Source organism: Anastrepha obliqua, chromosome 1, assembly GCF_027943255.1.
Source record: "Anastrepha obliqua isolate idAnaObli1 chromosome 1, idAnaObli1_1.0, whole genome shotgun sequence".
NCBI classification, from domain to species: Eukaryota; Metazoa; Arthropoda; class Insecta; order Diptera; family Tephritidae; genus Anastrepha; species Anastrepha obliqua.
Genome location: NC_072892.1, coordinates 141,954,890 through 141,970,254, shown reverse-complemented (window position 1 = coordinate 141,970,254; position 15,365 = coordinate 141,954,890). Strand labels below are relative to the sequence as shown.

Here is a 15,365-nt window from a genome sequence, read left to right as displayed (position 1 = left end):
TACTGGGTTGCCCATATTCGACGGACCCATGTGTTTTCTTTTAAATCAAAGAAAAGCACAATTTGTTTGATGTTGACGATAATAATAATTTTATTTGGTTCAAGTAGATTTGTTGACATCACTTTTTGAATATGATATCTCTCAAATGGCTGCCTTGAGCCTGTACGGCGTGTTGTGCCCGTTTTGCAGCATTTTCCATAGTTTTAGCTAACATTTCGGCTGGAATAGCAGCTATTTCCACACAGATGTTGTTCTTGAGCTCTTCTATGGTCTTTGGCTTATTAATATAAACTTTTGATTTTAAATATCCCCACAAGAAGAAGTCAGGTGGCGTTGAATCGGGCGAACGCGGTGCCCAGTAAAAATCGCCATTTTTCGACATCAAACGACGAGGAAACAATTTCTTCAAAAAATCGATTGTGGTGCGAGCTGTGTGTGATGGAGCGCCGTCTTGTCGATACCAGAACTGCCTCATACGCTTTCGACGAATAATTGGCATCACAAAAGTGGTTATCATATCGCGATAACGCTCCTGATTGACGGTAACAGTTTGACCATCTTCATTTTCGAAGAAAAACGGCCCAACAATCGTTTTCGCACTAACGCCGCACCAAAAAGTGACTTTTTCGTCGTAAAGAGGTACCTCTTGAATTTCGAGAGGATTTTCAACGACGTAAATACGGCAATTTTGCTTGTTTACCGTCCCATTCAATAAGAAATGAGCCTCATCGGACATGATGATTTTGCTCTTCTTCTTCTTCTTTTGACTTCTTTTGTTGAATGTAAATTTCAACAATTTGGGAGCGCTCGCCTGCCATGTATTGTTCCATGGTAAGAATCTGCTTTGACTGACGCTTCCAATGCGGTATGTCATTAAGCGATCTGACGTCTCTGTCAAAAGATACAGGGTTGCCAGATGGGTCCGTCGAATATGGGCAACCCTGTACTGCTCAACTGCTTCACTACGCCTTCTAAGACATCCTCCTGGTACACTTTTGCCCCGATCGTAGTCCCGTTTTTTGCAGAAATGAAGAGATGTAACGCCTTCACAAGACACTCCCCACCAAAGCATGGCTGGAGGCTAGATGGTGGACACACTGAACCCTTGGAATAACATTTTTTGCGACTTTGGTAGTTTTAGTGTAGATTTTGTCATTTTGCGTATTAAAAACTTCCTCAAAAGTGAAAATTTTTCAAAAATTTCATGGCCGTTGACCGCATGTCACCGAAGAATCTGCGTTTGTCCGGCTAATTTTCTTGAATAAAAAAAAACAGTTATTTATATACATATATACATACATACATACATATGACAATTAACAGCTTTCTTCATAAGCGTTGCACGCAATGCATCCCGCGAGCCCAGCGGCATTGAATTAGGTAAGAGGGATTTGCTCTGTAGATAATTGTCATAGTGTGCGTATCTACAATAAAAAAATGTATACAGGCAACTAAATGTTTTTTTATGTTATTTTACTTTAACACCTACAACAACACCTGTAAAAAAAGATGTCATTTGCCTTAGTTAATAAATTGAGAATCCATTTGGCGCATCGCTTAATTTTCACTTTGCTGTTAAATTTCTGCAAACATGCACATACATACATACATGCATGTACAACCAGATGTAGTAACAACAGCTAACAAATCATTTGTTGATTTTAGCAATTATGATGCCTTAGATAATGCTGTCGTTTTTATTGTATTTGTTGTTACAAGTCGTTAGAAGTCATCAGGCGTGAAATTAAGCACAAACTGTGAGTTTTTTCTACAATTCAAAGGTAGTTTTATTTTAAGTTTAAACGTTTTAATTCATCTTTTTAAGTTTGAATTTTCACTCCTTCCCGCATTCTTTACACATACACACACATACACTCGTATATGCACCTTTTAGAGCAACAATTCGGTTTATTTAACTAATAAAAATCGGCGCTTTTCAAAGCCTCCAATGCCATAATTAGTAGAGTTAAATATTGAAACAATATTGACATACAAACAATTGTATCTGTATATGTATGTACATACCTGTATATACGCCCATATAAGTACCTACGTATGTAGGCATGCGAGAGAGTCGTCAACACGTCAAAGCAGGCGACATCAAAGGTTATTTTTGGCGGCGATGCACTGTGCATCACATAAATATGTATGTATGTATGTATGTATGTATATTTTCCTAGTTTTCTGTTCCTTTTTTGCCGTCTATTAAACACGGCAACTTTTTTGATAGCTTGTGAGGTCAAAGAAAAAACACTAATAATAAGAAGTTGAAAGGGACCACAACAAAGGCGCCGCTGGCATATGTTGCGCTAGACGAAGGTTTAGAAGTTTGCTGTTTCCGTCCCCTTCTACTTGACTAAGGCCTAGATTCTAAGCAAATTAATTCACGACCACACTATACTTTAACAGCTATTTTTTGTGAATGCTGAGGATCTTCGATCATTTCGTAGTTATATCGGGTGTTTTTTAAGAGTTTGAGAACTTAAAATATGTAGTAATACATAACAGAAATATTGTTGGAATGAATTGTTTTTTCATTATAATCTGGTAGATAATTTCATTTTTTATTTATTATTTTAATATGATATCCAGTATACGGTCCAATATGTTGACTGTTTTTCCAATAAATCTGAATAATAAATATAAATAAGCCTAATCAGCGAAAATACGACGCAAACGATGGTCATTTGGCGATGCAAGTGTAAAACGCTTCTAAAAAATGTATAAGCATCGTTAATAAAAACAAAAAACAAATAAATAAAATTAAAGTTGCCCTCAGTTATTGCACGAGCTATATTTTATAGGCGCCTAAGCCAATATCCTTACATAAAATTATTCACGTAGTTGTTGCTGTTGTTCTTGTAGCAGCATAAACATTCCCCTACTTATACGGGCAAAATGACTACGACGGCACAGACATGGCCCAGCGAATAAAGATCCAGCGGCTTCATTGGCTGGGTCATGTCGTCCGCATGGATACAAACGATCCGGCTCTGAAAGTATTCGATGCTGTACCAGCTGGTGGTAGCAGAAGAAGAGGAAGTCTTTCCCTGCGTTGGAAAGATCAGGTGGAGAAGGACTAGACTTCACTTGCTGTGTCCAACTGGCGCCGGTTAGAAACGACTGCCGCGCTTTGTTAAGCTCGGACAAAATCGCGTAAGCGGTTATTGCGCTAAACAAGAAGAAAAAAAAGAAGGTTTTTGAAGTAATGAATTATTTTACGCCAGAACAACGCTTTGGAATTGTAGAAATTTACTTTGAAAAAAAATCTGTTTGCGAAGTTCATAAAGCGAAGTGTTGTAGAAGACGCATAAAAGTCAACTTGTTAGCCTTTGTAGTTCGCTATTGTTGTTGTTGTTGAAGTGGTTGAATATTTCTACTGAAATAATCTTAATTAGCGACCAGCACCGTTGTACTACCACTGTACCACTGTTTTTTTCCAAGTATAGCAGCAAATTCTTTATCTCGATGTCTGAGATCTCATTAATTTAAAGTAAGAAAGGTTTACCGAAAGAGCGAAGCCAACCCTGTACATTCAGATAAGTAGTGGAAAGGACTTTCCTTCACACCTTCTGCAGTTGGGATTGAAAGGAAGGTTGAGTTTGTTTGCATGATCCCCTACCTTCCAATGACCTTTGAGGCTTGCAGTGATGCGTGAAATGTTTGGATGAGAGCGTCCTAATAGGTAATTCGTCCTTTGGATTTTGTACGACGGCCATGTTTTTTTTGTTGTAATACATTTTGTTAATTGCTTCCATCTTCTTTCGTCTAAAACATGATAGTGTAAAGCAATGGATGCTTTTATTGTTTTCAGTGGGATGGCGACTGTTACTGCCTCTGCTATGTAGAGTGCTGAACCTTTTCTTGCTAGCCCATTCGCTGTCTCATTACCCCGTATGCTCCTATGACCGGGAACACATGTCAGAGTAATTTCAAGCCAATGACTAAGCAATTCTAACGGGTGATTTTTTAGCTATTATCTTTTTAAACAATTGGTTTAAACAGCTGAAGCACGTTTCGTGTTTTGTTTCACTGTCAAACATCTTCTGTTTGGTCTATAATTTAACCATGAATCGTCTTACAAACGAACAACGCTTGCAAGCCATTGAATTTTATTATAAAAATGCGGGTTCTGTTAGGAAAGTTTAAGATCCACTTTTTATCGAAAAATTGTGTTCGCCGACGAAGCTCATTCTCGGATCAATGGGTACGTAAATAAGCAGAATTGTCGATTTTGGAGTGAAGATCAGCCAGAAGAATTGTAAGAGCTACCAATGTATACAGAAAAGGTCACAGTTTGGTGCGGTTTATGGGCTGGAGGTATCATTGGACCGTACTTCTTCAAAGATGCGACGAATCGTAACGTAACTGTGAATGGTGAGCACTACCGTGAAATGATATCCAACTTTTTTTGCTTTTTTGCCCAAAATGCAAGAGCTTGACTTGCATGACATGTGGTTTCAGCAAGACGGTGCCACATGCCACACAGCAGGCGTAACAATGGACTTGTTGAGAAGCTAGTTCGGTGAACATTTTATATCACGTTCGGGGCCTGTGAATTGGCCACCCAGATCGTGCGATATAACGCCTTTAGATTATTTTTTGTGGGGCTATGTTAAAGCTCATGTCTATTCAGACAAGCCCGCTTCAATTAACGTATTGGAAGACATCATTAAAGTATTTATATGTGAGATACCGGCCGAAACATTGGAAAGAGTGTAATTGGACTAAGCGGATGGACCATTTAAAGCGCAGTCGCGCTCAAGATTTGCATGAAATAATCTTCAAACATTAAATTATATGGACTGTACTATCGATTTAAATAAAATTTGCATGCATTTTACGTGTGTTTTTTTTTTAAAAACTTTCCTATAGCTATTAAAAAATCACCCTTTATTATATATGCAGTCGAAAGAAATCGAATATACGCTTTTGTAGCTGTATTTATAAATACATGCGTGATTTGGGCAACTGGCCTTCAAATTAAGGGCAGTTAGAAGGCCGAAAAAAAGCGAATTTTCCAGAATTTTAAATTTATTGATGCAAAAATTTGTATGTGTACATTATGTTAACTTTTAACTGTATTTAAGACTTAGTATTAGTAAAAATATTAATTTGGAAAGGAGCTACAGCTGATTTCCGGGAGCCCCTCTCAAAAAAGACGTTTTGCGGTGACCACTATATCTCTGAACTGGATCCTCTGAAATTGAAAAACCAAACAGATTTCGTTAAAGTAATGGTAAATCTAGTAATTAATCGAAGGAATAAGCAAAATAAATTTTTTTGATAAAATTGCCGTTTCTCAAAAAAAAAAAAACAAAATCGATTTTTGACCAAAATTTCGGCCTGAAATTGTTTATAAAAAAAATTTATCGGTGAGAAAAAGTCTTCGATTAATTACTAAAAAGTATATTTAAGAAGCTCGTGTTAAAATTTGAGACTAATCGGTTTAGCTGTTTTCGAGTAATGTTGGACACCGATTTTGAAAACACAATTCTGAGAAAAAGGCGTTTAAAGTTTGCCTTGTACTTTCAAGCTCTATGAAAGGCCTTTTCAAATTTGTGTGTAACTTCGAAAATATTCAACGGAACGATATTAAATTTTCTGTACTCTTAAATAACGGGTGGGCCATTTAGCGTTTGCTTTTTGAACCACCTATTTTTTTGAGAATGGTACAATAACACAAATGACATGTCAAATGTGTTCATAATTTACTTAAAGGTTTGACATTTACGAAATGGGAAATATTGTAAACCTATTTCTAAAGTGGTGAGTCTTCTTCTTCTTCCGCGGTTACAGTAAATGGCGAGCATTACCGTGACATGCTCAACGAGTTTTTGTTTCCAAAAATTGAAGAGGATGGCATGGACGACATTTGGTTTCAACAAGATGGTGCAACTTGTCACACTGCCAAAGTTACGAACTTTTGGCTACTGTTTTTGAAAACCGAATAATCAGCCGAAATTCCGATATCAATTGGCCGCCTCGGAGCTGGATTTAAGCCCGTTGGACAATTTTTTGTGGAGAGCCGTTAAGGACAAATGCTATGCGAACCATCCAGAGACGATTGATGCTTTAAAACACGAAATCGAAGTTGCCATTCATGAAATTGGAGCCCAAACAATCGAAAATGTGCTTAAAAATTGGGTTGATCGAATGGCCTACTGTAAAGTCAGTCGTGGCCGTCATTTGAACGATATTATTTTTCATTCATAAATGACAATGTTCAATCTTCAAAATAAAAAAAAAAAGTTTGAGAAAATATTGAATAGTTTTTTATATTTAAAAAAGCAAATTTTACATGGAGAAAATAAAATAAAAAAAATCGATTTTTTGAAAATTCTAACTGCATATAACCCATTAAATTTACTTTCACTTGCGGCAAAGCTCCGTGAGCTAACTAATATATTAATCGCTTTATTTTAGACTTTACAAAACATTTATTTAAAAATATTTGAATATTTTTCTCCTATTTCCCATTTCAGATGCCTACACAATATGGAACTTGCGATTTGTAAAACAGAGTTGGCAACTACCAGATTTATGCTACCAACTGCACCGGCCTCTTTCTACCAGAAGAATAGCGCTCACTTTAGTGAGATACTCAATTTCAACACAAATTATTTGCTCAATAAAAATAATCCTATCAACTGTAGTAGTGGTACTCAAAACAACAACAGCAACAGTCAAAATAATAGTGTCTGTGTTAGTGCTAGTGCTAGTTCTAGTCAAGTCAATAGTAATCAAAATATTAGTGTTAACAATAACAATAACAATAACTCAGTTTCAAGCAACAGCGACAGCTGCAACAACAACAGCGTCAGCGGCAGCGGCAGCATGCGTCTGAAAAAGAATCGGAGAGTGACTTTCCTAAAAAATCTAATTGAGGTGAGTGTGCATCTTGAAAGCAAAAAACAAAGAAAAAACAGCAGCAACAACAGCGAAATAGATAAATTAATTGAAAACAATGCCAATGCGCCTTATTGAAATGCAAGTGTTGCATGTATTGGCCAGGTTTGGCATTTAATATGCATTGCGTGTTGCCAGCATTTGCATAATTTGTTCTCCATTCACATTCACACGCACGCAGTTTCATACTTCACTGCATTCGAAAGTGAGCGCTTAGTAGGGTTGCTCTTATTTCAGTTGGTTTTTTTGTTATTTGGTGGAATATTGAAAAACGTTTCTCCATATTTCTGTCTTTATGAGTGTCCTTAATGGTAATGGTTGTACGGGTTGGGCTAAGGTCTTTATGCACAGCGACCAGATTGATCTATTGTGTGCCCCTAATTACTTAATTATAACTATTTAGCATACCGAGGAATCGAACCAGCTCCTTAGGAGGAAGCAATTGTACGTCTTCCTCCTCTAGTAGGTACGAGCCCAGGATTCTGTGTCTCCTGTGGCCTAATGCCTCACAGTTGGTAATTAAGCGTTCCATAGACTCCTCTTCATCACAGCAGAACCTGCACAATCTTGTACTAGATAACCCTATTGTGTTAAAGTGTTAATTACAGGCAAAGTGACCTGTAAGTGTTCCACAGAGCAGAGTTTGCTCTGTTGGCATTGAAGTTCAAAAACTTTTTGGATTGATTAAGGGCGCTTGTGCTGTTCCTGTGTTCCCTGATTTTAGTTTTGGTTTACTACCTTATATTATTTTTGTTAAAGCCGGAAATGCCCTTCTGCCCCTTATTTGGCATAAAAGTCTGCCTTCTCGTTGCCTTCGTGTCCCTCATATCCTGGTACCCAAATCAGTGAGACCTGATTGTGAGTGGCCAGTTTGTTGAGTGCATTGTTAAACTCTATTAGGACTTTTGACTTGAATGTGAAGCCATGCAAGGCTTTAAGAACCAATTGGCTGTTCGAAAATATTTTAATTTTTACTCTCCCGAGCCCTTTTGGATATGATTTGCACTGTTTCCATTATGGCGAAGAGCTCCGCATGGAAAATCGTGGTATCTGTACTTAGTGTTAGAGATTTGTGGGCTCTAGGCTCTACTATTCCTACTCCTTGGATCGTTTTAGACTCATCTGTGTACCATTTTTGTGAGTCATCATTTATCCGTGTTGGGTTAGTGTTCCACTCTTCTCTAGACGGGAAGATAACCTTGTATCTCTTTATAAAATTGAGTACGGGTTCCGTGTGGTCTTTCGCCTGGGTTAGGCATACCGAATGTTGAACCCTATTCAAGATATTGATGTGTGCAGTAAGATTTCTTGGTTTAAGTTTGTCCTTAAAACTGGTAATTTTTTATGCTGGCCACCAATCCAAAGCTGTATAAAAGCGCAACTGGTGGTAATCTTGGTTATGAAGTCTAACCGGATATGCAAATTTGGTGTCGCAAGGAATAGGAGCTCTCGCAGTTCGCTCCGACCTGTTTGTAGGAATGGGGAGTATCGGCGGCTTTTTGGCTCGATGTGGAGTTGCATTGCAAAAGCGGGCTGGACCCAAAGTACAGCAGAGTTTTAGGCAGAGGCCTCAAAGAACGCCAAGGCGGCTATTCTGCGTATTTCACACCACACTTTTAGCATTTTGGTGCGCTGATCAAAGCATAAATAATTTTTCCTGACAGTTTAGGATAAAATGTAAAATAAGTCTGCTCTAGAATTTTTTTCTCGTAAAAGCTTTCGAAAGTTATCAGCTAAGTTTCTATTACTTTTTTTTTCTAACATTATCAGTGCCAAAATAGCATGTAATTTAAGGGGTTAGGGGTAGTCCGAGGCTTTTTTGCAAATTTTTAAGAAAAAAATCGACAATTAATTGTTTAAAAAAAATCGAAATTAAAAAAAAACTCCTTCGATCAGGCACGATTTTTTATGTTTTTCAAAATGAGTATAAATTTAATTGAAATCTACCAAGCGATTCTTAAGTTACAGGATCACCAGTTCAAAAAACATAGTTTTGAGAAAAATGCATTTAAAGTTTTGCGAACGCTCCACAGCGCCCGAGCGCCTTTTGTTAATTGTTGAATAACTCGAAAAGCATTTGTCGAATTCACTTCAAATTTTCACACAATATTTTTAAGATATTATATATTACTTTAATAAAATTAAAAAAAAAATCAATTTTTTTGAAAATTCCGATCACCCCTAACCCCTTAAAAAGAAAGCAGCCAATGGCGCGTGCTTTGCAAAGAGTCTGAGTTTAAAAATCAAACGAGGTATTTGGTTAAGGTTAAAATTATGGCTAAAGACTACACTACTACAAATTCACAATTTTATTTAAATAAATAATTGCCTGTTACACCCTTTTTGGGTGTTAAGCCGAGTCCTCCTCTAATTTATGCAGGTGCGTCTTGATGTTTTGCCATAAATGCAGGGACCTACAGTTTAAAGCCAACTCCGAACGGCAAACATTTTTCACGAGAAGCTTTTCTATGGCAGAAATACACTCGGAGGTTTGCCATTGCCGGCCGAGGGGCGACCGCTATTAGAAAAAACTGTTTCTTCATTTTGGTGTTTCACGGAGATTCGAACCAACGACAAGTTTACTTACGCAAGCTAAAAATAAGAACACCCCTAGTGTGCAGATTGTCTGTGGGGGAGTTGACTTTTTTAGTTACCTACATATTTACGTTTATACTTATGCATACGCACTGCCCACCTTATTATACTATACATAATTTATTTTGGTTCGTTTAATGACAGTGACTGCGTTTGTTCTTGGCATAAATATCTGTGACCATAATTTGCGTGATATGAAAATGTGATAGAAATTTTAAAACTTGCATATGATTATGATAGTTTTCTTAAAATATAATATTACTTACTGTAGGAAGAGGAGTAAAACGAAATAAGAAATTAATTCAATAAGACAAAATATAGTACCTCTCCGTTTAGAGCTGGCTTTGACTATATTGCCATTTTAGATGAAATCATCTATGTAACAAAAAGATGACCACTGCAAAAAACTATAACTGCACAGAACTATTGCTTAACCATTTTAGACTGCTCTTCGAACGCTGAGCTTTAATTCGAGATAATGGTTTAATTGGCTCAGGACTAAGTTGCTATAAATAACTTAAATATTTTACACTCAAAAGTGGATACCTCGAAAACGAGCTCTTTAAAGGCCTCAATAGCTTCTTTAGCCGTTCAAAACCTTGACTTCCCATTTTAGTTTAGATGCTCGGGGGGAAAAAGGAATCAAGATGTGCCAAATCAGTGTTGTAAGGCACATGATACATTAATTCGAACTTTCGAGTTCTCAACCACTTTCTTGTGTGAGCTAATACCTGAGAGCTCATATATGGTATTCTTGATGAAGGATAAAGGACGATTCGTTTTTGGCTGTGTTTTTCCCCCTTGTTCACTCCTCGCGGGAGCATAGGGTCTTGTCTAGTCTTGTCGAAACTCTTCCATCGTACACCGTTCTATGCTGTTGTCTTTGCATCATCCCATGAGATGTCGGCATCTGCTAGTTCGCTCAACATCGACCTTTTCCAAGTGTTTTTTGGTCGGCCGCGGCCTCTGGCGCCTTACGGGTTCCAGTGCCATTCTCGTGATGCTATCTGCTGGTTTTCTCAATGTGTGACCTATTCATCGCTACTATCTTGGTTTGATTTGCCTAAGGATGGGTTCCTCGTTCGTTAATCTCCACGGTGTGTCGTTACTGATGGTGTTTGACCAGAATATTCTGCAGATGATGCGGAGACATTTGTTAATGAAAGATTGTAGCCTCTGTGTGGTGGTGTTAGAGACCAACCATGTTTCGCTTCCGTACAACAATATGGACTTCACGCATGAGCCGAATATTCGTAGTTTAGTGCGCCTGAAGATTTGCGAACTCCCCCATACTGAATGCACTCGCACGAAAGCCGCCTTTGCTTTGTTTAGCCTGCAGCGACAGGGGACAATCTTGCCTTACGCCAGCGGTGGTAGTGATTGGATTGCTGATATCGCCTTTGTGAAGCAATGCCAGTTCGGAGTTCTCGTAGACGGCTTTGATGAGGCGGATTATCTTGGCGAGAACTCCCTTTCTACTCAGTGACTGCAATATTGCGTCTCGTTTGATAGTGTCGAACGCCTTCTTAAAGTTTACAAACAGCATGTAGAGCGTCGAGCGCCACTCAACTGATTGTTCTACTATAATCCGAAGTGTGTTGGCTTGGGCGAAAACGACATGATGATCTTGCATTATCAATTGACGCACAGCATCAACTGTTTTTGGACGATTTTCACGAAATTCATCCTGAGTTGGTCAATGCACTGCTGGTCTCGATAATCCTCGTCGAAAATTGTAATAAATCATCGCACGAAAATCTTCATGAGTTAATTCCTTCTTTCGGGCATGTTAAAATTTTCAACTTACTGAAAAAACCACATTTAAAGCTCGTTCAGTCAGAGGCAGGCTGAACAATTTATCCTTCCTTTCCTTTCAGAAAACAAGCGTCTGTTGCTATTGCGAGTTGGGCGCACATCCTCTGCGTATGTCCAGCTCTCCCAAGACGAAGCCCGAGGAAGCGTTTAAATTCATTAGAAACCTTCAATTCAACAGACCAATGCAGAGGCCGCAGTGTCAAGAAATCGGTCTGTAGCTTATAAAATCATCATCTCATATCAGATTTAAGGATGATTACGGCTGCTTTTGCAAGAACAGAATTTTGAAATTAATATTTTACAAAATAAAAATTAAGGAGCAGTTCGACTGTCATTTAAATCAAAGAAATTACGCTTTCAATCGCTTTCATTGTAAATTACTTTGATTTATCATATTGCTCGTTTATTGGCCGTCTTCCGCTGCGTACGCGTAAAGTTCACATTTGAATATGTAAGATCAGAGTTTATGTGCCGCTGCTGAAGACAGCCGGCGTGGCTGGCAACCTACTGCATTAGGCATTCGAATAAATATTCTTACACACACACACACACACACGCACATGTGTAAGTCTGTATGCATTTACATACTTATGTGTGAGTATATCCTCTTTTGCGAATGAGTGCTTTAGAAATTAACGTGTGCCTCAGCATATTGGCCATGCCAGTCACGTTATTAGCCAGATTTGTGCAAAGCCAAATGCAACCAACTATTCTTTTTATACAAACGCACATACAGACATACATTCAATGAATAGGAATGAATATTGTTGTTGGCTTTCATTTAAAGTTATCATGCAAAGGCACACAAATATTAATAAGTATTGAAATATACCATGCACCCATACATACAAACATTTCTACGAGGGGCGACAAATTATTTCGCGGTTTAAGGTACTTAGCGGTGACTCATTATCTCGTGACGAATTGTTAGTATAAATAATTCTCCAATTCTCAAAATTTTTTGTTATAAAAATAGAAGTGCCATCGGTTTTTGATAAATTCGCATCTTCATATGCAGGACTCGGCTATTTTAACAAGGAAGAGAGACCTATAAAGACAACCTGCGTCTCGGTCGCCATGTGACGATAGTGAGCAAAGAAAATGTTCAAAAAGTGTAAATATTAGTACTGACTGATCGAAAAATTAAATCGTGGCAAGTATCAGAAGAACCCCAGAACCGCTTTGGCTCCCGCGAACGCTGACAAGCAGGGATGATTAGAAAGTTTACATCTCGTTAAGAGACGACCGATATTTGCAAGAAATGATGGAATTAGTGACAACGCCACAAAGAGATTTACTCGCCGTTTAGCTATCGGAGTAAATATAGATTTCTCTGAAGGTTATCACATTGTTGCCTAACCAGCAAGCTACCTAGCTGGGCTAGAATTTCAGCCTACAGTGATTAGGAAGTCGAGCCGTAAAGATTACTTTTGGCTTCTTACAGTAGACACCAAAGCCAACTTTATCGTCAAGCTCTGCAAGTATGCCACTAGTCTCTCAAGGGTTTCCCAATAAGAGGTGTTATTCCCGTAAAAGATTAATGGCTTCGTTGCTTGTGTGGCACGTAGCACCGTCTTGTTGAAAATAAACGTTGTCCAAATCAGTACCATCCAATTCCGGCAATAAAAAATCGTTAATCATCTCTCGATAGCACAAACCATTCCCCGTTACTGTTGCTCCAGCTTTATTTTCGAAAAAGTAAGGTCAAATGACTCCGCCAGACCATAAACCGCACCAAACAGTCACACGTTGAGGATAGAGAGGCTTTTCAACAATAACTTTTGGATTTTCTGAGCCTCAGATCCGTCACTATTTCTTGTTGACGAAGCCACCGAGGGCCTCATCACTCAAGATGATTTTTCGATGGAATTCCGGATCATTTTCATACATTTCAACGACCCAATCAGCTAAGACACGACGTTGTTGATGATCGGCCGGCTTGAGTTCTTGTGTTAACTGAAATTTATAAGCCTTAAGACCCAAATCTTTACGCAAAATAAGGTGTAATGACGTTTGTGGAATGCCTTATTCCAAAGAACGACGAGGAATGGACAAACCTGGGTTTTCTTCAACACTTTCGGCAACAGCAGCAATAGTTTCGGCTGTTCTTGAGCGACGTGCACGGGTTTTATTCTTCATATCACTAACTTGTCCTAACAGCTCGAATTTTTTCACCAATTTCTGTATTGCGGTCCGACGAGGTGCTTCACGTTGATCCAAAAATGTTCGAGTTTTACGAACCGTCACTGCCAAATTTTCACCATTTTTATAGTGAATTTTAATAATTTTAATGCGTTTGTTAAGCGTGTATCGTTCGATTTTTATTAATGGCGTATTTTCTACTTGTCAAATATCAAAAAATTACAGTTTAGAAAACCCTTTAGGTGTCAATTCTGCATCTATTCAACTATGGATTGTCAACTTCATAACGTCTACCCATAAAGGACGTTGGTCTGGGTTGAAATCGTGCAGAGTAGCCAAGTGTTTTGAAAAGGAACCAAACAAAAAAATAGCGACCTTTCTCGTAAAACTAAGCAGAAACGACCTGAGAGTACTGGAGGGTGTAATAACAGGACGCAACGCCTGTGGTCAGCTTATGGCTGCCATGGGGATCGTCAACAGTCCGATATGTCTATCCTGTCTTGAGAATGACGACACTGCAGAGCATTTTCTCTGTAGCTGTCCAGTGCTTTCCAGGATCGGACTTAGGATATTGAGTTGCGATATACCGAGTATTGATAAAGTTCATATTCTTCCTCTTCCGGATCTCTTAAGATTCATCAATGAATCCAAGAGTGACCTCAAACTAATTTTTCCGTCTTACCACCCACATTTTAGCTTTCCTATCTCTCTATTCTTTCTACTGAAATCTATCGGGGTGTAGTATAATGGTCTCCTGACTGAGAGTTTGGAATTGTTCAACCCCCCAAAAATCGAATCCAATCTAATCAAAAAACTATCAGTCAAGAACCGTGGGCAGTTTTTTCGATCAGGTTTATTGTCAATTAGGGGTGGGATTATTTTCGAATAATATTCGAATAAACATTATTCGAATAAAACGAATAATACTATTCGTTTCAATATAGGTCTATGGATAAGTTCGTGCGGTTTTACAACAGATGGCGTAACTTGATTATTATTCCATCGATCCACATTTCCAAACATTCATTGGAGAGCTACTGTCGTAAGGCACAAACGTCAGTATAAGTTTTTTATTTGAAGCGTAAACAACAATATTTTTACCACACTTGAAAATGTCGAATTTCGTGCCAAATAATGTGTTTTTGCGGGGAATTCTTTAATATGAAGAAAAAAGCAGCCGAAAGTCATCGTATCTTGGTGGAAGTTTATGGTGAGCATGCTCTAGCTGAGCGAACGTGCCAGAAGTGGTTTGCACGCTTTAAAAGTGGTGATTTTGGCCGCGCCGCCAAAGTTCATGGATACCGAATTGGAGGAATTGCTCGATCAAGATCCGGCTCAAACGCAAGAAGAGGTTGCAAAAACTTTGGGAGTTGATCAATCAACCATTTCCAAACGTTTAAAAGCCATGGGAATGATCCGAAATTCAAATTTCGAAAAAAAACCGCACGAACTTATTCATAGACCTATATTAATTCGAATAGTTCATTATTCGAATACCTTACTATTCGAATACCTACCTATTCGAATAGTTTACTAGTTTACTATTCGAATACCTTACTATTCGAATACCTTACTATTCGAATACCTTACTATTCGAATACCTTACTATTCGAATACCTCACTATATATTCATTCACATCAGGGAGAAAATGCTTTTAAAAATATAAAAATTACATTGGCCCTTCTCATGGTGCATGCACTTGTACATAAACCGATTAGTAGTCCGCTAATCTAAATAAATATTTACCAAAAATATTCGAATAGTGAAGTATACGAATAGTGATGTATTCGAATAGTAAGGTATTCGAATAGTAAGGTATTCGAATAGTAAGGTATTCGAATAGTGAGGCATTCGAATAGTGAGGTATTCGAATAGCATTATTCGAATAAACGAATAAAAAATT

At 38.1% G+C, this 15,365-nt stretch overlaps 1 protein-coding gene across 1 annotated transcript in view; it reads left to right on the top strand.

Annotated features, from left to right (window-relative positions):
- LOC129237555 (putative uncharacterized protein DDB_G0286901) overlaps nt 1–15,365 on the top strand; it is a 179,671-nt gene that overhangs the window by 46,169 nt on the left and 118,137 nt on the right. The window contains exon 2 of the mRNA XM_054872375.1: nt 6,486–6,888. Coding sequence (XP_054728350.1) covers nt 6,499–6,888 — 390 coding nt within the window. The 5' untranslated portion in view covers nt 6,486–6,498. The remainder of the gene's footprint in view (nt 1–6,485; nt 6,889–15,365) is intronic.